Source organism: Diabrotica undecimpunctata, chromosome 8, assembly GCF_040954645.1.
Source record: "Diabrotica undecimpunctata isolate CICGRU chromosome 8, icDiaUnde3, whole genome shotgun sequence".
Taxonomy (NCBI): Eukaryota; Metazoa; Arthropoda; class Insecta; order Coleoptera; family Chrysomelidae; genus Diabrotica; species Diabrotica undecimpunctata.
This window is the reverse complement of record NC_092810.1, coordinates 19,933,562-19,961,354: the sequence shown is the minus strand read 5'-3', so window position 1 is coordinate 19,961,354 and position 27,793 is coordinate 19,933,562. Positions and strand designations below refer to the sequence as shown.

Here is a 27,793-nt window from a genome sequence, read left to right as displayed (position 1 = left end):
GAGCATCTGCACACAGAATGGGACTAAATATAAATGTTCAAAAGACCAAATATATGTGTTGCACTAGGTCAAGCAACCCGACACCTACACGAATAATAATTGATGACCTAGAACTGGAAGGTGTTGACACCTTCATATACTTAGGGTCGCTGCTAACCAAAGATAACAACGTCAGTGAAGAAATCAAAAGAAGAATAGTGCTCGCCAATAAGTGTTACTATGGCTTAAGAAGACAGATGGCCTCATAAATGCCTAGAAAAATTAAACTGACTGTATACAAAACACTAATAAGACCAGTGCTAACATATGGTTCAGAAACTTGGACACTAACACAGAATGACCAAGAATTGCTCAAACGTTTTGAGCGAAAAATACTAAGACGAATATATGGAGGCATAAAAGAACAAGGTTTGTGGCGCGGGTGTTACAATTTTGAGTTGTATAGAAGATTTGGAGAACCTGACGTTGTAAAATTCATTAAGGTAGCACGCCTCAGATGGATAGGTCATGTAATCAGACGAGAGGAAGATACCATAGTCAGAAAAGTTTTTGACCGAAGAGGAAGACCGAGACTTAGGTACCAAGACAACCTAGAAAATGATTAATTTGAAGTCTATCGGAATTAGAGCATGGAAAAGAGTTGCCAGAGACAGGGGCGAATGGAGGATTGTTCTGAAGAAGGCTTTGGCTCATAAAGAGCTGTAACGCCACTGATGATGATGATGACACTTTTAACTTTCCTTATCCGTAGAAGCACTTGAGACATCGCCTTAGGTTAATTCAAAAACATTGTTTAAACAATGATTCTTAGCTAAGATATAATTTTTCATGTAAACAATAATTGGTATAAAAATCATCATCAAAAGCTATTTCATACATCATCAAATGTAAGCCTGTCTTAGGTGTTTATTCTTAAGTTTAACTTTGACTGTTAATAAACTGAGAATTTCTTGATGCACAGTAATGACAATTATGCCGATTCACTGGTTTATTTTTGTAAAATGTAAACTCATCTCCAAAAAGCATATAATAAAAAAAAATCGTCGTTATGCATTTGAATTAAGACCATTGACAAAAGCTAATCTGGAATGGTAATCGCCGACTGCCAATTCCTGATGAACTGTATACGGTAGGGATGCATTTTAGTTTTACGGCAGATTTTTCCCGCCGAAATTTAAAGTTTCTTGAGACCAGTAGTCCAGGGAACTAAAGATTTTTGTCCTAGACACTTATTAATACAGATATCTAACAACTGTTTTTGATAAATTTGGTGATATGTGATAAACAAAATATGCAAAAGATTAAACGTCATTTGTTACTTATAAACAATATATACACAATGTAAAAGCGCTATTTGATTAAGTACTAAAGGTAAAGACCGTAAAATTGTGAAGTTTATTGTTTCTTGTATATTGGTTGCTTAAAAATTACAAAAATAGCTTTAAAAGTCAAATTTTTTGAAAATTAATTAACTTTTCTAAGAATGCACAAAAACCTTTTTTGTGCATTTAATTTAATTAATTTTGCTTGAGATTATGGAGTCACCCATAAGATTTAACGGTTCTTCATAAGGTATTTCATCCAGGATGGTTTGCAATTATTGTTCGAAGAATGCCTCTCGTTCCTCCTTAGGTTTGCAGTCCTCGGGGCTATAGATAGATATGACATTTAATTTTTGGTAGTTCATTGTGATGTTCATATGTATTATTCTTTCGGAAATAAAACGGCAGTTATTTATGTTGTCTTTAAATTTTTTATGGACAAGTGTATCTACGTCTGCTCGTGCTCGTTCTTCTTTCTTCACTCCACTGTATGCTAGAAAATATTGGTTATAGTCTCTTTGGCCTTTACCTTTTTTCTTGGTTACTTGGATTGCACAAATGTCTATTTTTTTATTTATCAATTTTTCTATTATCTCTTGGTCTTTTTTGTTGAAAGAAGCAATATTCCATGTTGCTAATCTGATCGTGGGCTTGTTTTTCCTTCTCATTTTTCTTTTCTTTGCATGGTTCGTCATCTTAGGTTCCGTCTGGTTCCGAGGTTTTATATCGGTTCTTTGAGCCTTGAGTCTTGTTTTCTTTTAAAATGGGTAGGATACTAACATGGCCCATTAACCTTCCTCTTTTATCCGAGCTTTGGACCGGCTGTGAGCATGAACGCGGCTTCTGAGCTACTTAATCTACCCAGTCATCGCGCTCATAACCCCCAGACAGAGTGCGCCAAATTTAACGTGGTAATTTTAAAGGAGATACTCAATCAAATAATTAACTTAATAAGGCCATATATTAAAAATAATAAAAAATAAAATATTTAAGTAAATAGTTTTCCAAACATTAACTATAACCCAACTCAAGTATATTTATTTTGTTTCATACTACACAAACTGCCGAAGATTAATTCTCTTATTATCAACTCCAAAAACCGTATTTTCCAGCGCCTAAAATCATTTAAAGGGCTTAAGTGCAAATGATATGCACAATATAAAATCTTTAATGCGGAAATAATTTTCCAATTGAAATGATGCTCTCATCGATTACAAATTAACAACTAAATAATTGGCGCCTACCCACAACCACCTTCTATATCAAAATAAACATCAGTTGGCTAGGTCACGCGTGATAAAATAGTAGTAATATTACGACTCCTACACTACTTTTATCCTTTCGTTGATGCCATAAGTATTTGGCGATAGTCCGCAAGAAGAATAGTTGCAACCGCCGACGAAGATTCACCTGGTGTATTTGATCTCCGCGGATGTGTGCGTGCACTAGAGCTAGCGCTTAGTAAGACTAAGGATTTATGCAAGTGGGTATGTTGTGCGGAAAGTGCGAATTAATTTAAATTTGTTACAATGGAATATATTTTTAAGTAAGTTTTTTAGATGTTTGCTTTTTATTTTTATTATTTTAAAATAACTATATTTAAATCAATTTTTTCTAATTTTTAAAATATGTACGTCTCTTTAATGTATTGATTTAATAATAAAATAATAATAAATCTATCTTAATCAATATTTTTACAATAATTTACAATCTTAGTTTATTTATAGATAATAAACATAAAAAAGTTTTAAGTAAGTTTTTTAGATGTTTGCTTTTTATTTTTATTATTTTAAAATAACTATATTTAAATAAATTTTTTCTAATTTTTAAAATATTTACGTCTCTTTAATAAATTGATTTAATAATAAAATAATAATAAATCTATCTTAATCAATATTTTTACAATAATTTACAATCTCAGTTTATTTATAGATAATAAACATAAAAAAGTTTTAAAAGCATAAACATGCTTGTTGACTTATACGATCTAATGTTTACCGATTCATATTAACAGTTTTTTTTAGTTAAACAAATCTTTTATTTTAGTTCTTAATTTAAGTTCCATTTATTTTATATAATTTAAATTTATTAAATTAATACACAAATCCCTTTTATCGTATTTTCTTTTATCCAAGTAGTAACTAATTTTTTATACAAATAAAAATATGTGATATTTTTAAAGTTTATGGGCAATTGATTATTAGTTCATTTTGTATGCAGTGTATTTCTTAAAGGGCACAATTTTATTTTTTTGATGTGTTTGGAGTGTAAATATAAGTTCAAGTTCGTCGGGTCGCTACCCTTGTCCCCCTGCCACCATCTCAAAAAGAGGGAAACATAAGCTAGCAACACTCCAAAAAATTTTATCAAACATTATTTGTAGCAAATTCAATTGTCTACAGCTTTATTTCTTATTATTACTTTTATTCGTAAAACGAAAAATAAAAAATTTTGGAACAAATTTTCTTTTTGCCTTTATAACTTTTTTTGTAATTTTACAATAAAATCACATCAAGAAAATATAGTGGAGGGTTTTTTTTATGGAATAATGTTCACTACAAAAATGTCTAATTTTAATAATTTTTCTGGATTTTACAGCGTTCCGAAGTTGGCTGGGTACTTGAATACTCGCCATCTTGGAATAAGGGTGCAAAGGGTTTTCGAGTTTCTGTTTTCTTTTGTAGAGTTTTTTTCTGTGTTTTTATAACAGAATCTTTGATTTTGCTCCACATAATGTTCACATTATACAGCTCCGTCATATAAACTTTCAAAAAAACTAAGATTATTTTAGATCACACTAAATTTTCACCTAAATTTACCATAAAAAATACAATAGAACTAGTTAATAAAATACATTTTCAGTTACCTAACAACTCCAGATTAATTCCATTTGACGAAAAAAATCATTTTCCTAGTATCCCTCCTACAGAAACTTTTATTCTAGTAAAAAACCTTTTAGATCAAAATAGTACAAATCCAATCATTACATCTGAAATTTTACATCTTCTTAAAGTTTGCATAAACCAGGACTACTTTGAATTTAATAATGAAATCTATACAAATGACGGATTTCCGTCATTATCATCAGTAGATACTTTTTTTCGAAAGGTCTAATCCTTTCCAACGTTCACCAGTATTTACTTTCTTTTTCGTAAGTCCTATATATGTATTATGACAGTTATACATTATTAATATACTTTTTGTATCTTGCCGTCTAGTACTCAGTACCGTAGCATTCAAAATTTAAAAATCAGACACCTTTTGATATCTTTTTCACTTCTAATTTTGATGTATTTTTATGATTACTTATATATGTGCCAACACAAGGCCATTTTAGTTCACTCAATAATTTTACAAATGTGAAAAATCAGAGGCACGCAGCGGAAGAACGTATTGTACTAGCTAGTGTTGTCACCACACGTTCACCTACAGTACCAGCAACAGCTTTAACCTCTTTATGCGAGTAAATGTTGAGGCCATATTCGTATCCGGTTGAAGAATCAGATCTTTGCCACATTTTTATTGCCGTTTTTATTGGTTTTAGTGGAATATACTATTTTAGGGAAGACCTTCCCTTGAATTTGCTCGTAGTTTCATCAATAGACTGATGAGAACTCTCTGTTCTGGCTTTTTCAAAAGTGTGTCCATAAATAAGGACCGAGGAAACAACTTAATAAATACATTCAACTCACTTGAATCTTGTACAATATCCAAAGTAATTGCTCCTTGTCTTTGATTTGGAATATCATGTTTTGATTTAAACTTTGTGTATGGTTGTTTTAACATTACGGAACCAGACTGGTCGTCAGCTGGATCTGACTTCACCTCCTCTTCTTCCTAAGAATCTATCCTTTCAAGATCTCTTTTAAAATCGTTCTTTGGCGAAGAATGTTCTTGTTGATCTAAACCTTTATAAGACTCTCCGTTACTGGATCTATAGTGGTAAGAATCTAAAAAAAAATTCAAAAAAACTAAGATTATTTTAGATCACACTAAATTTTCACCTAAATTTACCATAAAAAATACAATAGAACTAGTTAATAAAATACATTTTCAGTTACCTAACAACTCCAGATTAATTCCATTTGACGAAAAAAATCATTTTCCTAGTATCCCTCCTACAGAATCTTTTATTCTAGTAAAAAACCTTTTAGATCAAAATAGTACAAATCCAATCATTACATCTGAAATTTTACATCTTCTTGAAGTTTGCATAAACCAGGACTACTTTAAATTTAATAATGAAATCTATACAAATGACAGTGCAGGACTTATAATGGGCAATCCTCTAAGCCCATTGCTATCAGATATTTTTATGGATTATCTAGAGACAAAGATTTCAAAACATCCCATATTTAAACAGTTTTTATATTGGTGGAGATACGTAAACGACGTACTGGTATGTTTCACAGGAACTAACAGGCAACTCGACCAATTTTTATCGTATATTAATTCACTTTATAGTTATATTGAATTTACAATAGAAACAATCAATCCATAAATTTTTAAGATTTAAAAATTATCAGACTTAAAAACAAACATGACTTCTCCATATTTCATAAACCTACCCATACTGACACGACTATTCACAATTCATCATCCCATCCCACACAACATAAACTGGCAACCTATCATAGTATGTTACATAGATTAACAGAAATTCCGATGTCAAAATACAATTTTAAGACAGAATTAAATATCATTAAGCAAATAGCAGTAAACAATGGATACAACGAACAAACAATTAATAAAATGTTAAATCAAAAACTACACATGAAAGCCCTGAAGTTAGTATTTCCACCACCAGAGAAAAAAACCCAGTACCTTCTACTCGATTACATATACAGGCAAAATATCAACAAAAATAGCCAAACACATAAAAAAAAGGAATAACACCAACTTTCAGAAAAAATAACAACCTAGGCAAATATATTAAAAACAACAAGGGCCAACATAAAAAACACTTACACAGTGGTGTGTACAAACTTAAGTGTGGCGACTGCCCAAAAACTTACATTGGTCAAACTGGTAGAAATTTTAATAAACGAATAGCAGAACATAAAAGGGCTTTTAATAATAGAAAAACAGATTCTACATACGCACTTCACCTTCTAGATCATAATCATTCTTTTAATGACGAATTAAAAATTCTTCACATTCAAAATAAAGGACTTAAGCTATCTTTGTTAGAATCTATGGAAATCAACAAATTAAAAAACACAGATATAAGTCTGAATGACCAGCTTGAGACAGTTCTCCCCTCCTCAACCTATTTCATTAGAGACTATAAAGTGTAAACCCATGCCAAAAACAGATCACTTGAGAAAGGCAATCAGCCGAAACAGCTGTAGTAATAAGAATTTAAAATAAATTTTGTGGAAGTTTTGAAAACAAAGTTTTCAGTGTTTTATTGTTACAATGTTCACATTCTCAGTGTTTTTCTGATGTTAATTTCTTCATGTCTTGATTGGTACGAGTTGAAGCCTCGGCACGGATATCATTTATCTTGAGTAAATGAGCATTCACCTTAGAACTTTTGGATTTTATTATCTTTTTTACCCTCAGTTTAATTTTTGAGACAAGGAGGTTATGGTCTAAGGGGACATTTGCTCCAGGAAAAATCTTAACGCTTACAATGGAGTTTCTAAATCTTAGATTGGTTAGAATAAAGTTGATCTGATTTCTAATGCAATTTTGTGGTGACCTCCAGGTATACAGTCTACGGGGTGGTAATCGAAACCATGTGTTCATAATCGCCAGGTTTTTTTCTTGACAAAATTGAGCCAATCTGTCGCCTCTAGCATTCCTTATTCGTATTGGCCGCCATAATAAGACTATTGATCATATTTTTTTGTCTGAAAATTTTTGGTTATCTTCGAAATATTTTTAGTTCTGAAAAGGTTAAATACCCAAATAAAAACATTACAACAAAGTTTCTTCTTTTATACCCCTCAATTTATTATTTTAATTATTGATTTTGGGAATAACTTATCAATTACCATTTTGACCTCGGTTAAATTTAAAATTTATGCAGTACAAACATTCAACATTCAAATAAGATTTTTCTAATTTATTTTAGAAGGGCTGTGACATTTCACTTTTCATTTTGAGTTTCAATTTTTCATCAATTTTACAATTTTGAGTATTGTTAATTTCCTAACCATGACCCGTGTCAGTTGTTTAAAAGGCATTTAAAAGGCAGCATATAATTTGCTTATAATCAGTCTACCTGTCACCTCAGCCACAGAATAATAAACAAGTAGAATGCCCACTCTGCTTGAAAAAATAAGTACCCGCATCTCGTTCGCACAGACATGTTTTAGTCGGAGCCAGTGCTGTTCAGTGATATTTTATCTTGTGTGCATAGAAAAATTAACCAGGTTTAATTTATTTACGGCAACTTCTTCTTCTTCCTATGCCGTCCCCATTAACGAAGGTTGGCGACCACATTTCCAAAAGTTTCTCTGTCTTTTACAACGTGAAATAATTCTTCTATAGTCATGTTTGTCCAGTCTCAAATATTTCGCAGCCATGACTTCCTCTTTCTACCTATTCCCTTTTTGCCATCGACTCTACTCTGCATGATGACCTGCAGAAGACTATATTTATCATTCCTCAGTATGTGTCCAAGGTATGCAGTCTTGCGTACTTTTATTGTTCTCAACAATTTTTTGTCTCGACTTATCCTTCTCAACACTTCCTCATTGGTGACCCTGGGAGTCCATGGAATTCTCAACTTTCTCCGGTATATCCAAAGTTCAAAGGCTTTAAGCTTCTTAGCTATTTACGTTTTTAATGTCCATATTTCTACCCCGTACAATAGTTGCGACCAGAGGTAACATTCAACTAACCTCAGTCTCAGCGCAGTATTCAGATTTTTGTCATAGAACAATTGCTTGAATTTTAAGAACGCTGCCCTTACCATTTCTATTCGTACCCTGATCTCTTGGTCTGGATCTAATTCTATGTGATGTGATGTAAGCTCCCAGATATTTATATTTTGTTACTCTCTCTATTTGCTGGCCGCCAAGAGTTAGTTGTTCATTATTTATTGGACTCCTTGATACTATCATAAATTTGGTCTTATCTGTGTTGATGTCAAGTCCCATTTGAATGCATTCACTATTTATTGCATCTAGTAAAGTTGTAGTTCTTCTATACTCTCAGCCATAATTACCGTGTCATCTGCAAATCTCACGGTGTTTATGATTTCTCCACCAATTGTTATTCCCTCTTTTCTTTCCCATAAGACTTTTCTGAATATGACCTGTGAGTACACGTTGAAAAGCGTTGGAGACAAGACGCATCCTTGCCTAACCCCTCTCGCAATCGGTATATTATTTGTTTCTATATCGTTTACCTTTACTACTGCTTTCTGGTTCCAGTATATAGCCTTAATAAACTCAATGTCTTTTTTGTCTAAATTTATGTTTTTAATTTATCTATTATCTTCATATGCTGCACTCGGTCAAAGGCCTTCCTAAAGTCTTGAAGTTGTTAATAATACCAACACCATTGCTGTGTTCTCCAGTGCTTTTGCCTGAGTAGAAAATAGTATTATTATCCTTGGTGTAGTTTCCAGACTTTGGCCATCGAACTTCTGAAAGGCCCAATACTTGTATCTCTAATCTCTCCATTTCTAGCATAAGTGTTGTTAATTTTTCTACTTCATATAGTGTTCTTATATTCCACGTTGCTATACGTTTTAAATCGCTTACACTAAATTTGTTTCTCCGCCCGGGGATTCTTCGCACCCCTGTCCCATTAAAGGGACGCCGGGCACTCGAGGCCACTGTTTGATTTACGTCCGTTTACGGCAAATATAGACATAATATGCACTATTTTATTCGTACTTTTAGTTGAAGCATAGATTAAATTATTTCAAATGTACTAAATTATTAATTTCTAAAAATTTAAATTACAGTTCTGTCGTAGCTTGTCACAAATTTCTTAATTCGAGTCTATGTTTCCGTTTAAAATATGGCGATTGCGTGCTGACAAACTTCAAAGGCGGCATCTGAGAGTGGGCATTCTGATTGTTATTTATTCTGTGCCTCAACTCTCTTGAGATGGATGAATGCTTGTACTTGTAATATAACCAAAATTTCAATTTGTTTTTTGTGTCGTCTTTTTAATAACTTTTAAAAACTCGAAAAATTTTTTTTTTCCTCTTTATCCTCTTTTGTAGTGGTATTTTCTAAAATTTAAAGTTAAACATTGTTACCTTTAACCCTGCTATCCTGTTCGGTTCTATTTGACATAAAAAAATTGATTTCTTATTTTGCAAATTATTACGCGGCATAACGTTTTGGTGTTACGTGACTTTATTACCTAATATGAGGTCTTTCAATTGCATACGAGATAAAAAATCAACTTTCTGATTACTTTGATAAAAATTAAATTGCTACCTATAGTACGTTCGGGACAATATGACCCACGTATTTAAACCGTTAAAAATGACCTGTGTACGCATGTTTAGTTGGCAGTATTTTATATATTTTCTAACAGTTTGTCAGTCAGGTACGTCTATAAATAGAAATAAGTTTCTGCAAGCTAGAACTTGTAAAAAATGTGTACTATAGCTGGAAGATGTCATTTAGAAGAGCATGTCATGTAAAAGGAAATGGGAGTGATAGACAAGTGGTAGACTGGTAGGACACTGATATGCCAAGTGCATTCATTTACATTTTAAATTTTAGTCTATGTTTGCATATTGATAATGTCGCATCGATGAACGCTAACCGAAGATGAGCTTCGCGAGCGTGTCAGAAAGTGATGAGTGCCTATCAGAAATAGAAAACAATACAAGTAGTGAGAGTGGAGAAGAAAGTAGTGATGATTCTGCTGTTTCATTCTACGTACAAGATTCTATAGAAGCTTCTGTAACAATTCCTTCAAAAGTCGGTAATATCCAGTGGTCTTTCGATCCTCTTTATCAACGCGATTGTTTTTCCACGGCCAATGTTATAAATAATGCTCCAGGAGTTACAAGGTACGCATGTGAATGAATTTTCAATATAAAAAATTCATTTGATGCTCTTTTGTGCTTTTTGAACAAACTTCAAAGACTTGGATAAAATTGGTTTTCAAGCAAACATTGGATTTTTATTGTTAGCTAGAGTTTTTAAGTCCCATGGCGAATCGACTAAAAGTTTGTGGAATGAAGAAACAGGTCGTAGTGTATTTCGAGCAATAATGTCCCTGGAACTATTTACAAAAATTTCGCAAGTAATACTTTTAGATAACAAAACTACTAGATGGGGTAGGAGACGAAATCAACCAAAATTTTTTAACCCTGATGAAAATGTTACTGTCGACGAGCAATTAGTTGTCTTTAGAGGCCGCTGTCCCTTTTAAACAGTACATTCCAAGCAAACCAGCGAAACAGGGCATAACAATTTGGGCTTTATGTGACAGTAAAAGTTCGTATGCTCTAAAATTGTAGATCTATACAGGAAAAGAAGCAGGTGCCGCTCTGGAACGGAATCAGGAAATGCGTGTGGTGTGCGACTTGTGTAGTGATTTGAAAGGCCACAATATTACTTGTGATAACTTTTTTACATCATACAATTTAGGACAACTTTTTCTAAAAAGAAAAAATACAATGCTGGGGACTATAAGAAAAATAAGCCAGAGCTTCCAGCACAAATTGCAAATAAAGAAGTTCATAGTTCATCTTTTTTACTTTACGCAAGATACCTGTGTTGTTAACTATGTTCCTAAAAAGAATAAAAAGTTTTAGTAAGGGAGCGGTGGATACTCTAGATCAGCTTGTTGGTACATCCTACAATGCGTTCGTTTTATGAAGATCAATAAATCCCCAACGGAACACCAAAAAACGGCGAATATTTCTTGAGGAATTGGGAAAAACACTGGTGAAACTACTTATCCTTTCCAGAAAACATTAACCATGAAGTAAAGACTCACAAGAACTGGTAAAAAGAACACAAACAGAAGCGAGTAGAGAAGATGGAAATTCTAGTTTTGTTCTAAAACGATAACAAGACTATTTTATGCTGTATATGTCACAAACATGTTTGTAAATTCCCATTTTTTTTATTACTGTCCCAGTTGTAAACGAAATTTATTTTTTCTTAGGCTTTTCTGGGAAAGAGAAAAATGCCTTTTATTTTTGTTAATAAGGTTTAATTTACATTAGCAACATAATTTTTGTTTGATTAACTATAATTTTTTGTTAATAAAGTTTTATTAAGTACCATTAGCTTATTTTATTTCTATTAAGGACCGTAAAACATAGTTGGGTCATATTGACCCGAACAGTACATTTGCATAGTTGACTCGAACGATACAGCAGGGTTAAATAGTTATTTATATTAAGTTATTGTATGGTAACATAGCTCTGAAGTTGGCTTTATAATCCGAAAGCACATAGATAAGAACTAAATGCTTAACACACTTTTAAAGTATTTTAAATTCCTGTAGATCATAGTCTAAATTCCTGTAGATCATAGTCTTTATATGAGCCCTGTCCCGATCTAGCATAGCCATACCATAACCATAAGAATGTTTTATACAAATAAAATCGCAACAAATAAAATTTGCACTTCACCATTCACAAAATAATTCAAACTTAACATTACCAAAAGTAGAGTTAATGCCGAACTACAAACACCAGAAAGCAGAAAACAACAGGTGATCATAAACCGATTGAGAATTGGACTGTGAATGTCCAGTAACCGTGCAACAGAGAGTGTCTTATCTGTTTCTTTAAAATAACAACAAAAAATTTACCATAAAAACGTAGTAAACTGAAACACATACAAAATTGTAATATATTAAATAAAATTAAAGTTCGTAAGAACTCAAATTAGCCCAGTCTGGTTAAAAAAAAAGGTGGAAAAATGTTTCGCAGATATCTGAAGCTTTTAAGACATAGGTGGGGGATACTAGATGATGAATAGATGAAAAGATACTCCTAGTTTTACCTTGCGTTTTTTTTAAGCAATAATTTATGGTCACAATTTGATTTTTTGTCTATAAATATTTTCCCTTATATTTTAAATAAACAATATTTATGTCATTTTTTTATGTCAAGAATATCTTTATTTTCCCGTTTTTTTAATTAAAATTGATAAATAATTTACAGAGATATTTGCAAAAAAGCAGTTTTTTTGCAATAATTTATAAATTTTATTATTTTTTTATTAACAAAATAAAATGGTATTAATACATTTACACATCAAGGAATTACCATCTTTTAGATTTGTGCGAAATTTCCCCCCGATCAGTCAAATATTTTGTAAGTTATTTAATTTGTTTATCCCTGAGACTCATTATTTAAACTATTGAGCTTGCCCTATGCATGATGCTAGACACATTCAGCAAATTTCATAGGATTCTTTAAGACTTAGACTATCTCAGAAGTTAAATGCATATTAAGTTATCATCGAAATTATTTACAAAATAAACGTTTGAAAAAGGGGTATGTTTTTTACTTATAAACAATTGTAATAACTTCTATATTTTTCAAGCTACAGACTTGTACGTACAACGATTGGATAGCTGGTAAAAAAGTTCACATTAAAAAATAAAAAACCTTCTATGACCAATAGGAACGAAGTTAGTGACTATTTTTAAAAAAATCATATCTCCATTGTTTATAAACATCAAGAAGTAAAATTTGCACAAATTTTGAATAAAAATCTAAACTTTATATTGAAACTTATAGCTATAAAATTTATCTAATTTTTCGAAACGACGGTACTTTCGAAAGATCGACATAGGAAAGTGGAGAGGATATCTGTTTCAGCTCCGTTTTTTTTTCGGCATCGGAACTTCAAATTGCAACACGTAGGAAAAATTTACATTATCTCGGCTTCCTTTGCAGCTGCAAGCCTCTTTGTTTTATTCTGGGGTAGCTCGTCGAAATATGAATAACTACATATACAATAACTACACTGGCCGGAAAATATGGGAAAACTCGGAAAAATTGAGTCCATTTAAAATTCACCCTAAATACTTACTTTTTTTTAATTTGCTCGAATAGTCTGTCGCAGTATTAATAATGATGACATAATTTTCACCCCCCATAAATCTCGGAAAATCCCGGAAAATCAACATATGTTTTTTCATTTTATATCAATGATGTAATAATACTTATATATTTTATAAATTAAATTTCAGGTAATTTTTTACACATTATATCATTATATTCCTTATATTAATTATAATTGTTTGTATTTTTATAATTAACAATATTGATTTTTATTCTATTTTTCTTACAAATATGATATACATCTAATCTGCCTTACTGCTTTGATAAAATAAGTCGATTTTTTCATCACTTGCCTTATTAAATTTTGCAATATTTATTGAACTTTACTTTTTTTATTTTCTTTACATACATTGGTTTAAAAGTTAATTTGGTTCATTTATTCGACTTCACTGTCAGGTCTGAATCTTTTTGTTGCAGGTTGTTTGTCTTCACTTATTAAGTCAGTCTTTCCATACATTAACATATTAATGGGCGATCTTAATGGCAAGGTGGGTCAAGGTAAGGTAGGAGAACAAGTAGGAAAATATGGGCTTGAAAACAGAAATGACAGAGGAGATCGATTAATTCAATTTTGCCAAAGTGAAGACTTCGTAATAACAAATACCTTTTTCAAATTACCTCCTCGACGGTTATATACATGGACATCTCCACAACATACCAAAGAAAAAATAGTGAGAAATCAAATAGCCTACATTATGATAGCAAGGAGATATCATAATGCTGTTAAATGTACTAAGACGTAGCCAGGAGCTGATATAGGCTCATATCATAACCCGGTAGTTACTGTGATAGAGGCGAGACCAAAAAAGATTAGAAGACCACACAGAAAGGCACTAGATTTCAATAAACTTAGAAACAAAAATATACGACAAGAAACAGGAGAAGAAATAAATGAACACCTCCGTTCAGTGCAGCAACAAATTAACGATACAAACAACGTTAACCAAAAATTAAAGTACAAAAATACAGCTATACAAACAGCAGGAAGGAAACATCTTACAATAACAACAACAAAGAATAAGGGGTGGATGACACAAGATATACTAGACTTGATGGAACAAAGAAGAAAGATAAAGAATTACCCAGACAAATACAAAGAAATAAATAAACACATAAAAAAGAGAATAAAAGAAGCCAAAAGGGAGTGGATTAAAGAACAATGTGAAGAAATGGAAACCTATGAGAAAAAGTACGATGCGTTCAATATGCACAAAAAAGTAAAAGAGATAACAGGAAGCATAAAGAAATGCCAAATAGGTAAACTTAAAAACAAAGATGAAAATCTTATTGTAGATCTAGAGAATAAAATAAAAAGATGGACAGAATACCTGAATGAATTATTTGAAGACGATAGAAACAACTTAACTCAGATAATCAATGCAACTGGGCCAGACATATTGAAAGAAGAAGTAGAATACGCAATAAGAAACGCTAAAAATTGAAAAGCAAATGGACCTGATGAAATTCCTACAGAACTGTTGAAGCTTTTGAATGATAAACCCGTAACCATAATATTAAATTTTGCAGCGAGGAGCTAAAACAGTTTCCCCTCCACTTTCCTATGTCGATCTTTCGAAAGTAACTTCGTTTCGAAAGGTTTAAGTTTCGAAAAATTCGATAAATTTTATAGCTATAAAATTCAATATAAAGTTTAGATTTTCATTCAAAATTTGTGCAAATTTTACTTCTTAATGTTTATAAACAATGGAGATATAATTAACAAAAAATTGTCGCTAACTTCGTTCCTATTGTTCATAGAAGGTTTATTTTTTTTGTTAAATGTGAGTTTTTTTTACCAGCTATCTAATGGTAGTACGTACAAGTCTGTAGCTTAGAAAATATAGAAGTTATTACAATTGTTTATAGGTAAAAAACATACCCCTTTTTCAAACGTTTATTTTGTAAATAATTTCGATGAAAACTCAATATTCATTTAACTTCTGAGATAGAATAAGTCTTAAAGAATCCTATGAAATTTGTTAAATGTGTCTAGCATCATTCATAGGGCAAGTATAATGGTTTAAATAATTAGTCCCAGGGATAAACAAATTGAATAACTTTTAAACTATTTGACCGATTGGAGGGAAACTTCGCAAAAATTTAAAGAACGGTAATTCCTCAATGTTGAAATGTATTAATAATATTTTGTTTTGTTAATAAAAAAATTAATTAAATTTATAAATTGGTGCAAAAAAACTGTTTTTTTGCAAATATCTTCGTAAACTATTTATCAATTTTAATTGAAAAAACAGGAAAATAAAGATACCTATTCTTGATATAAAAAAATGGTATAATATTGTTTATTTAAATTATAAGGGAAAAAACTTGTAGATAAAAAATCAAATTCTGACCATAAATTATTGTTTAAAAAACACGCAAGGTAAAAATAGGAGTATCTTTTTATCTATTCGTCATTTAGTAACCCCCACCTACGTCTTAAAAGCTTCAGATATCTGCGAAACATTTTGCCGTGAAATCGATGATTTTTGTATAACCAGACTGGGCTAAATCTAATAAACATATTGTAATGACTTATAAAACTGTAAGCTTTATTATTATATTTTTTGAAAAATCCACTAATATTCTTTTAAAGTTAATGTGGTATTTCTAAATGTATAGTAATAGAAGTACCAATTAATATCAAATTTGATATGAATATATTAACATTTAATGGTATAAAGAGAGAAAAAATAAAAAGAAAATAAAAAAAGTAATTCAAGGAAGACTGCATTGATCAGATGATATAAGTAATAAGTATCTTTTCTTTATTTTTAAATGAACAATCTAAGCCAATATTTTTCTTTTTCTTAATTGTTCTATCAATTTGTTTCTCTTTTTTTTTATCGTCATCTACCTATCTTTTTTGGGGTCTTTCTCTTAGTCCTTTAACTTTGTTACGTCTCCAATATTGTATTGCGGTGTTACATCGTTGGTCTTTTTGTCTATCAGTAGAGTCTGCCAAGCTCCGTTTTAGGTTAGCAATTTTTGTTGTTACATCGAATTGAAAAATGTGGATGTGATCAAGCAAAAATCGCGTAGGAAAAATGGCCATAACATGGAAGGACTCTCAAATTTTTCGACCTCTAAAAATGAGGTGAATCAACTGCTTAATATTCCCAAAACTTACATACGAATGTAAATCTTGGACCCTACGATAAGTGAAAAGAAGAAAGATAGACAACTGAATAGTTCGGTTGGAAAAGATGTTACAAATTCCGTGGAACAACCACATGGCAAATTTTTCAATTTTAAATAAGTTAAAAGTTCACGGGGAAGATCTTCAACAAGATGGATCGATTAAATTACAGGAATATGCAAAATATCTAAGTATGATTTAAAAGAAATGACCAGAGACCGAGATCTTTTGGGACGGACAATACACGACATCACGATGAACACTACACTCCCTCCGGGTAGGTCACGATTGAAAAGAGAGATATATCCATTTAGTTGTCATCACCATTAAACAAATTAAGGTAAGTAATTATTTACTTTAGAGAAATTAAATTCGGCACAAGTTGCTATTTGTAAACTAACGCCACCAATGCATTTTCGACTATGCATTTTCGTCGATCGCTTCAAGGCATTTGACTCGATATGTTACGAGCTTTTTTTGAAAAAACTGGAGAAGTATGGTTTAAGAGGACGTATTTTAAGGTTAGTTAAAAGTTAATTAACTGACAGAAAACAATGTGTAGAAATTGATGTCCAAAGTAATCCGAAGTAATTAATTACGGCGTACTACAAAAGGCCGTTTTAGGTCCCTCAGACCAACTTTTTTTATGAAACTGAGGTTCTTGATGCTCGGCAATTGTAGAGTTACTACTGTAGAGTAGTTAATGTTACTAAAAAATATTTACAAATATTTTAGATATGTTTATTAAAAAGATAAATAAAAATAAAAATTCAACTTAAAGAAAACTTGTCAAATTATTAAACAAAAAAAATCTATGCTCAATTAAATATTTTGCTACAAGATAGTCCATTGAAAAGTTATATTATAATTACATTTTTGAGAGGACGCGAGTTTTCAATAAATAATTTTCATTACAAATGTATTTAATTATATTTCTCTGGGTTTTAGATCACTCCAAAGTTTTTTTAACTATCCATAAACCCTTTTGGTAGAATATGGGACAACTGTGTCCCATTAGTGTTTTATATTGGGAACAATGTGTCCCAATAGGAATACACGAATAAATTTTGAAGGTTATTTTATTGAAAAAAACATAAAAACACATAAAAAAAAAATAAGGATAATGTGAAAAAAAAGGTCTTACATAGTAGCAAATCACAGGCGATACAAAATTGTTTTGGTTCTTGTTTCTTTTTTACTGAGAGAATATATATGGCATTTCCTTCTGGTAGAATGAAAGATTATTCTCTTTCGGCGTTTGGAAATTCTTCCAGACGAACACTCTAGCGTCTCTTTACTTTAGCTTTAGGTCTGCCATGTTCTATAAGCTGCTCTACCAAAGGAACTAGAAAACTCAAGAAACTAGACTTCCGTCATTATCATAAGTAGATACTTTTTTTTCGAAAGGTCTAATCCTTTCCAACGTTCACCAGTATTTACTTTCTTTTTCGTAAGTCCTATATATGTATTGTGACAGTTATACATTATTAATACACTTTTGTATCATGCCGTCTAGTACTCAGTACCGTAGCATTCAAAATTTAAAAATCAGACACCTTTTGATACCTTTTTCACTTCTAATTTTGGTGTATTTTTATGATTAATTATATATGTGCCAACACAAGGCCAATTTAGTTCACTCAATAATTTCACAAATATGAAAAATCAGAGGCACGCAGCGAAAGAACGTATTGTACTAGCTAGGTTTTTCACCACACGTTCACCTAAAGTACCAGCAATAGCTTTAACCCCTTTATGCGAGTAAATGTTGAGGCCATATACGTATCCGGTTAAAGAATCAGATCTTTGCCACATTTTTATTGCCGTTTTTATTGGTTTTAGTGGAATATACTATTCTAGGGAAGACCTTCCTTTGAATTTGCTCGTAGTTTTATCAATAGACTGATGAGAAATCTCTGTTCTGGCTTTTTCAAAAGTATGTCCATAAATAAGGACCGCGGAAACAACTTTATAAATACATTCAACTCACTTGAATCTTGTACAATATCCAAAGTAACTGCTCCTTGCCTTTGATTTGGAATATCATGTTTTGATTTAAACTTTGTGTATGGTTGTTTTAACATTATGGGACCAGACTGGTCGTTAGCTGGATCTGACTTCACCTCCTCTTCTTCCTAAGAATCTATCCTTTCAAGATCTCTTTTAAAATCGTTCTTTGGCGAAGAATGTTCTTGTTTATAAGACTCTCCGTTACTGGATCTATAGTCGTAAGAATCTAAGCCAGGAAAAGGTTCCTCTGATTCTGATAAGTCACTTAGCTCTTCAACGATGTTTTCCAAGTCTTTTTGTGTTCAAAAACGTCTGGCCATAATTCAGAAACTGCAAAGAGTAGAACTGTTGTTATTACTTAGAGTCAATATATTTAACTGATGGGACACCAATGACATGAGCAAAAAAACTAATGGGACATCCATGTAGAGATCGGAGAGCGGTACGGAAAACAAAAAATTAGGCAGATCGTCAGGACAAAGAGATTTAGATAGTTAGGCTATCTTGCAAAAATGGCAGATGGAAGTTGGGCAAAGGACTCGCTGCGGAGAGGGAAGGGCAAGAATGCTATAAGCATGAACCACTGACGCCATGAACAGAAGAAAATGGAAGAAAAAACAGTAGAAAAATTCCAATCCATGGGCTCTAGGATCTAATATACATATGAATATATATATATATATATATATAAACGCAATGTTTAACTTAAAGTTGCTAGATCGATTTTATGAGACAAGTCAATCCGTAATGTGAAACGCTTATTTTCTTCTTGTAACGTTATATGAAAGCGTATTTTTTTGTAGAAAATTAGTAACGACATATTATCAACACGCGCACAAACATCAAAAACAACTCTTAAACTAATTATAATCGAATTAACAACATCGACATGCACAAATTTAAATACTAACAACCGATGTTCTACAATTTATAACACATTCCAATTCACTTCGACACAACAAAAACATTCTTAGAATACAGATAAAATAGCCACTCGGCTATTATGCAATCTAACTGCTATTGTTTCTTTTTCGTTGGGTAACATCATTAGTAGCACGTTACTGAAAATTTTGTAAAACAGATTATTCCGAATTAGAAACTGTATCCGGCCAAGGGCGAGTGGCATCAATTTGTGTTGCAAAAAAAATGAATTTAGGAAAGAAATTACGGGTTGTTAAATTGATTTTCGAAGAATAAACAATTGATAAAATATTAAAATTAAACAAGGACAAACAAAGAAATTGTTTACTTTATAAAAATTTATTTTATCTTAAAAAACATGTGTCCCTTTTTTACTTCTTATATTGAGCCTATTCTTGTTCAGTCTTGCTATATTTTAAAGGAGTGTGGTATCTATGGTTCTTAAATCGTTTGTAATGAATTATCATAATATTATTGATACAGGATCTACGTATCAATCGGCAACCTAACGTGTTAAAACTGTAAACAAAATGAGAATATGGCAACCGATTGCGAAAATCCTACAACCCAAATCAAAGTTCTATTTCTCCAACCACAGCAGAAAAAATTCCAACATTTACTCCTCCAGATATCTTCTCCTTCTTAAAGTGCCTATCCGTTCCGGACGTTGGCGATCATCACGGCTATCTTCACTTTGCTTATTGCAGCGCGGAACAGTTCAGTGGTAGTCGTGTTATACCACTTTCGCAAATTTTGAAGCCAGGAAATGCGTCTTCTTCCCGGTCCTCTCTTACCATTTACTTTCCCTTGGAGAATCAGCTGGAGAAGGCCGTAACGTTCTTGATTTCTCATTACATGACCTAGATATTCCAACTTTTTAGTTTTGACGGTCATGAGAATTTCACATTCTTTCCCCATTCTACGCAGGACCTCCACATTAGTAACTCTGTCAACCCAGGATATACGTAAGATGGGCCTATAACACCACATTTCGAAAGCTTCGAGCCGATTCATAGATGCAACAGTCAGTGTCCATGCTTCCATTCCGTAGAGCAGAACTGTGAATATGTAGCAGTTCAATAGACGGCATTTTGTTTTTAATGATATGTCTCGACTGTTGAAAATAGTTCTCATTCTAACGAATGCTGCTTTTGCTTTTATTATTCGCTGTTTAATTTCTGTTGAGTGGTCCCATTGGCTATTTAAATTGGTGCCTAGATATGTATATTGCTCGACTCTTTCGATATTCTGTTGGTTGATTGTAAGTTGAGCGTTTAGTATTGGTTTTTTACTAATTGTCATAAATTTGGTTTTCTTTATGTTAGGAGCTAGTCCGTATCTGTTGCTGACTTCTGTTATGCGATTTGTTAGTATCTGTAAGTCATTCAGATTATCGGCAAAAACTATAGTGTCATCTGCATATCTAATGTTATTCAATCATTCACCGTTTATTAGTATTGCTTTCGCACAACCGTCTAAAGCTTCCTTAAATACCCATTCAGAATAAATATTGAACAACAATGGAGTCAAAATACAGCCCTGTCGTACTCCACGTTGTATTGCAATTTTATCAGTTAACTGGTCTTCTATTTTGATTTTGGCCGTTTGATTGTAGTAAATGTTTCTGATAATTCTAAGATCTTTGTTGTCAATTCCAATTTCTTGCATTAGAGTCATTAATTTGTCATGTTTTACTCTGTCAAATGCCTTCTGGTAATCTATAAAGCATACGTATATATCACAATTCACATCCCTGCATCTCTGAAATAGCACCTGTACAGCAAAAAGGGCCTCCCGTGTTCCCAGAGCATCACGAAATCCGAATTGTGTTCTTGTTAGTTGTTCCTCACATTTTGTATATATTCTTTTGTGGATGACCTTTAGAAATGTTTTAAGTAAATGGCTCATAAGGCTTATAATTCTATAGTCTTCGCACTTTCTCGCATTGGGTTTTTTTGGAAGATTTATAAAAGTTGACACTAACCACTCTTGGGGAACCACGCCCGTATCATATATACTGTTAAATATATTTGTCAACCATTTTATGCCATCATAGTCCATAAGTTTCAAGAATTCTGAGTGAAAATTATCAGGGCCTACTGCTTTACCATCTTTGGTGCTTTTGATGGCATATTTTACTTCTTCGACTGTAAATGGTGGTCCAGATTCGCAATTGGTGTTTGTTGTAATACCAGTGTTACTTCGTATATCTTCAAAAGTTTTTTCCACGTATTTGATCCAAATATCTCTTTTATGCTCTATTTCCAGTACTATGTTTCCCTGATTATCTGTCAGGAATCCAGTGTTCTTGTGTTTATATAAGCCTGCCGCTTCTTTAATCTTTTTATGGAGGTTAAATGAATCATGTTTTTGTTGTAATGACTCTATCTCTGTACACTTCGAGCTAAACCAATTTTCTTTTGCTATTTTAATAGCCCTTTTTATTTCGTTATTTATGTTGTTGTAGTAATTCTTATTATCTTTAGCGTTTCTTCTGTCTTCCATCATACATAGAATCTCCTCCGTCATCCATTCCTTTTTATTTGTTCTTTCAGGTTTTAAGTATTTTTCTGTTATTTCTTGACTTACTTTGTGCAAATTTTCTAGTTCTACATCTGTGTTATCTGTTTCTATACGGGCCCATGGTTTTTCTGTACGAGCCCACGTTTTTTCTTTTAGGCGTTTTTGTACCTTTTCCTTTACTGTTTTATTTTTCAGTTGGTTAATATCGTACTTCATATTTTTGGTCTTTGAACTTTCTTTAAACTAAGTTTCATTTTGGCGATAAGTGGATTGTGGTCCGAATTTATGTCGGATCCCGGGTACGCTTTAACAGATGTTATAGAGTTTCTAAATCGTTTGTTAATAAGAATATAGTCTATTTGATTTCGTACTGTGTGATCTGGAGTATCCTGGGGAGATTTCCACGTATATAGTCGTCTTGGAGGAAGATCATAAAAGGTGTTTGTCACTACGAGCTGTTCTTCAGTTGCAAATTCAATCAAACGGTCTCCGCGTTCATTACGTTCCCCTAGACCAAAGGATCCCACTAAATTTCCACTTTGTCCTTTGCCAACTTTGGCATTAAAGTCTCCCATTATTAGTATTATTTCGTTTTTCCGAATCCTTTTGACAATATTAGTAAGGTCATTGTAAAATTTTTCTATGATTTCTCCTGGGGCGTCCGCTGTAGGAGCGTATACTTGAATAATGTTTGTTTTTATGGGAGTTGTGTTTAGCTGAACTAAGAGCATCCTTTCTGATACAGGTACAAAGTGACTGACACAATTGGCGATTTTATTATTCATAATTAGGCCCACTCCATTTATATGTTCGTTCTTAAGATTTCCTGAGTAAAATATTTTGTGATCTTTGATAGCTCGGTATCCCGTATCTGTCCAGCGCATTTCGCTTATTCCCATAATATTAATCGAGAGTCTTTCCATTTCTTGAATGGCATTATAGATTTTTTCCGCCTCGTACATTGTTCTAACGTTCCATGTACCTATCTTTATGGCTGTTCGCAATACTCTTAGAGATCCATCATCTAGAATGTAGTTTGGTTCGTGAGGATTTCTCTTGATAACGACCTGGAAGGCCTCACGGTTTGAGCTAGATTTACCTTCCCTGCCGGATCTTGAATTCCGATTTTCATGATTAGTAGTCGGAATCTTAAAGTTTTTTATCACCATGATAATTGTACTAGAGATAATTACAAGAAGTCTTTAATGCAGTGGTTTCTCCTTGCCTTCTGCATCCTTATGCCGTTCACTAAAAGTCTTAGCTCCTTCGCCTTCGAAGCCGATTTCTCAAACTCCAGGACAAAAGAGTGCCCTAAGATATACCAACCCTCCAGATATACCAACCCTTATACTGGCACCTGCTTTAATTTCAAACAGATATCTCAACTACAAAATATCCAGTAAACTCTAAAAAAACTGCGAGCGAAACAACTACCTAATATATGGAAATGAAGTCAATTTTTTTTAGTTCAAAAAGACCTATTGACGATACCTTAATTCCTTCCCCGCCTCCTATCGATACTATTAATAAATCGAAGTTTACCAACAAAGCAAAAATAGCTCTAAATGCTAAGAAAGGAAAATCTCTAGAATCATTCGTAAACCAGCAGTAACCACCATTTATTTTAAGCTATGTTCAGATAACAGACCTGTTCCAAAACATAAAGTTTTCACCCCACTCGCTAGCGTTGAAAATTATACAAACAATTTCACAGCTCTTATCGATATCTCAAGCAAAATATATCCCTATACTCAAGACAGATCTACAAACATCCGAAACACCAAATTAAGAAAATTCTTCTAAAACACTTAAGGCTGCAAATCCTACAAAACCCAATATCCGATGCAGAAATTAACTTCTCACAAACGAGTTATTAAATAAATTTAATTTTTCTCTCAAATGTATACAGATGCTTCAAAACCAACAGATGTTGTGGGAGCAGCAATTATATTTATATCTTCTGATATGTGCCAAAAATATAAGTTGCCAATGCGATACAGTATTGTTAACGCAGTCTTATGTGCCACGAACAGGGCACTCACATATAAATATTATAACTTCACCACAAAAAAAATACATCATTTTGATTAATGAAAAGTATACCCCGAGAATCTCATTTTAGGCAAACTCAAACAAAATCTGATAGATATACAAAATTTTAATAAGGAGGTAATCTTTATTTGGATCCCATCACATATTGGAATTCGAGGTACAGTAAAATTGGGTGAAATGGTCACTCTAAAATTATTCATTCAAAAATATGATAGTAAATTGTGAAATTACTTACATATTTTTTGCTAATATGATTCAACAAGATTAATATTAAATATTTCTCTATAAAAAATATTGTTTTGATTAAGATTTTGACTAAAAAATGCATTAACAAACATTATTCAAAAAATGGAAGCATTCTGAAAAATGTATATTGGGGCGAAATGGATCATCCCAATTTAAACCACAATTTGCTTTTCTACAGATTTATTTTTTTACACAAAAAACAAAAATATGTTAATACGCCCTAAATTAGATTTCACAAACAACTGTTATCAATGATATTAAAAAAACTGTACCAAGCCATATTCATTAAAAAATAATATATTCAAAAATTGCAATTGTATGAAACAGGTCATGAAAAGTAAACTTTAATATGGCTAAACCAAAGAATGACAGAGTTGGGCTAGTACTGCAATGTAGAACACCAAAAAACATAATTTTAAACATCTTTGAACATATGTATAATAAGTTTAAAGTAATATTTGACACGTCCATTACATCAACCCTTTTTTTAAACATACAATTTGTTTCTGTTGAATTATGAAATTCAGGATAGGGCAAAATGATAATATTATCACTCACTTCAACCGAAAATTCATTATGGTCGACCAGTTTGAAAGCCTTCTTTACTTTATCCGTAGATTTATATCCTATAATGTCTAGGTCCTTTTCATTGGCTTTTTGAATTTCAGCAACATAGCGGTAATATTGCTTCTTCCTTCTTCCTCCCAATACCTTTACTAACAAAAAAACTCCTTCTTTGATATCATCCTTGGCAAGATATTCAACCCATCATTATTATCAGATTTATCCAAGTTAGATGTTTCACTTTCTATTTTGTTATTACTTGATGGCTCTTCTTCACTATCGCTTTCAGTTTTATTAGGTTGCTAAGATACACTGAACACTTTTTCCTGTCTCGACATTTAGTTTGGTTCGCTTAATATTTCGCATGGATGGTGCATCAGGAATATGTTTTCTCCTTTAGATAATGTACCAAAAGGTTGTCGATTTGGCCCTCTATTTCTCCATCATCTCTAGGTAACTTATTTAAAACTTTCTCGGGGAGAAAAGGGAAAATTCCCATGGCCGCAAAGAAGGAAACAATAATTCGTTTTATAGCGCTGTTTTTTTCCATGTGTTGAAGGGTAGTGTTTAACAAGTTTGGAGAATCTTTCTTATCTATTGTGGTAAATGTGGATAACAGTATTTCCAATCACTAAGAGTTTACCACCAAGCGATCCAAAAGGTACGGAAAAAACCAACATCAAGTGGTTGGTTAAAATGTGTCGGGTTTTTGACCAAACATATAAAGCCCACATTGTGTTGTTTGCATAAAGATATCACCTCATCGGTAAAATGTGAGAAAAGGTTATCTTCTATGATTATTTTTTGCCCTTCAAGACGTTTTGCATGTGGTAAAAACGTCAAGTAAACCAATCCGTAAATGTCTGTAAATCTATCCATCCATGATGGGTGCGATTATATCGAGAACCTACAGAGTAACATAGGTGGAATATTTTCTAATTGTCTATGCAGATTCTCGAAGTAGGATACTAAGGTTTCTTCTAAAATATTATCTCTAGGTCTTTTAGTATTGGTCGTCACTTTTTGGGTAATTTCTTCTTTATGTCGTCTCAGTAATGAATAAACCCAGTCAGTTCCACGTAAATTGTTTTTGAAAAGAGGCACTTGTCGACCATGTGCATTCAAAACACTTTTGATTAAATATTTTATATCTCGCAAGTCAAGGGGAAATCTCCATCTACCGCATATTGCAGCACGCTGTATATTGGTTTTTCTTCGTTCGCAGAAAATACTGTCTGCCCACAATTTTTTCTTTCATGTCGGCCATTATAGCTGTTATTAAGGATTCCATAGGGAATTTTATATAAGTACCATCCTTCATCAAGAACTTTCTGGAGGGTATTTTCCACCCTTAGTTTGTCATAGTCCTTTGGACGAGCACCAAGTTTTCGTATATAATTTTGAACCAATTTTTTAAACAGCACTAATTTAAGGTTTCTTTAGATAAAAGCATTTCTTAAAAAAAAATGTTATCAAATTCGCTGCCAGTGGAGATCAATTTAGCAGCATTGTGAATTTTTAAATTTTTCACGTAAATTATGATACCCTGAAAAATTAGTTAAAATCGCTCATTTTTTTGTATTTTTTCTCAGGCACTGGAAAGTTAGAAAGCTAAAGAAACTTATCAAAAATATAGCCATAATTAAAACAAGCTTTTTTCCATAAAAAATATACTTAGTTCAACTAAACAATCACAGGTTTTACGCGTGTTTACGTGTTTACCTACTAAAGCGACGTTGTCAAACTTTTGTTAAGGTTTTTAGATTTCAGGAACAATGAAAATATTGAGAATCATTTGCAATTATCAATTTTGCCCCTTTGGATCAATTTCGCCCCACTTTACGATAATAAAGAAGCAGATAAGTATATCCGTAAATACATCAACTCACCTGACTCTATGATCGTAAAGTATGTGATAACTAATGATGTTTCAAGTGTTACCAAATCACGGATCCTGAGTAAGTGGCAAAATCGGTGGCCAATTTCAGTATCAAATCTTTGAAATATTAAACCGAACAATAAACCTGAAGATGTTTTCCCCAAAAGAAGTACATAATCAAGTGACAAAAACCCGTCTTAGATTAGGTTATACCAGTGCTAACCATAAGTTTTTAATTACAAAAGAATCCGAACTGAAATGTGAGCAGTATAACGATAAGCTCTCAGTGAAACATATTATTACAGACTGTCGAGTTTTCTCTGTACCAAGAAGCAATTACGATATCCTAACAATCCTAGAGAAAGCAATTGGTGCAAATTGTTCCTTCAGAATTATACTCTTTGGCAACCGTTTTTCATCCAATCCTGAATGTAGGTCTTTCCCAATTGTTTCCATCTTTCTCTATCTTGCGCCAATCTAATCCACTGTTTGCCTGGACTAGTCTTATGTCATCTATCCATCTTTTTTGAGGTCTTCCCATGCTTCTTGTTGTCGTCGTTGGTCTTCATTCTAGAATTCTCCGTGTCCACCTGTTGTCATTATATCGGGCTACGTGACCTGCCCAGCACCATTTCATTTTTGCAATTTCTTGCACAATATTCCTAATCTTCGTTCTACGCCTTATCTCGGTGTTTCTAATCTTGTCTCGCAGTGATATTCCAAGCATCATTCGTTCCATTGCTCTTTGCGTTGTTTCTAATTTTTTAGCAGATTTTTTGGTAAGGGCTACTGTCTTCAAGCCGTAGGTACAAACTGGTAGTATGCATGTGTTATACACATTGTTCTTTAAGTTAACATGAATGGAGGAGTTTTTCAAGATATATGCTAGTTTGCCGAAAGCGCCCCATGCCAGTTGTGTTTTTCTTTTAATTTGAGCGTCTTGATTTGGTTTTCCTAGTTTATTGACATGACCTAGATGTACATAATGTTCGACAGAATTATACTTAATTACTTAAAAGCTTTAATTTTGTATATATCTAATATTTATTATTGTAAAGATTTGTTTCTCGCTAATAACCTTCTTCGGTTTGATGCGAATTTGTAAATAAAACAAAATTATCGCA

General features: G+C 32.5%; 1 protein-coding gene across 1 annotated transcript in view; it reads left to right on the top strand.

Moving 5' to 3' along the window:
* Nucleotides 1-2,652: 2,652 nt before the first annotated feature.
* Nucleotides 2,653-27,793, top strand: part of LOC140447257 (uncharacterized) — a 97,321-nt gene continuing 72,180 nt past the window's right edge. Inside the window, exon 1 of the mRNA XM_072539811.1 lies at nt 2,653-2,868. Within this exon, the coding sequence (XP_072395912.1) occupies nt 2,852-2,868 (17 nt within the window). The 5' untranslated portion in view covers nt 2,653-2,851. The remainder of the gene's footprint in view (nt 2,869-27,793) is intronic.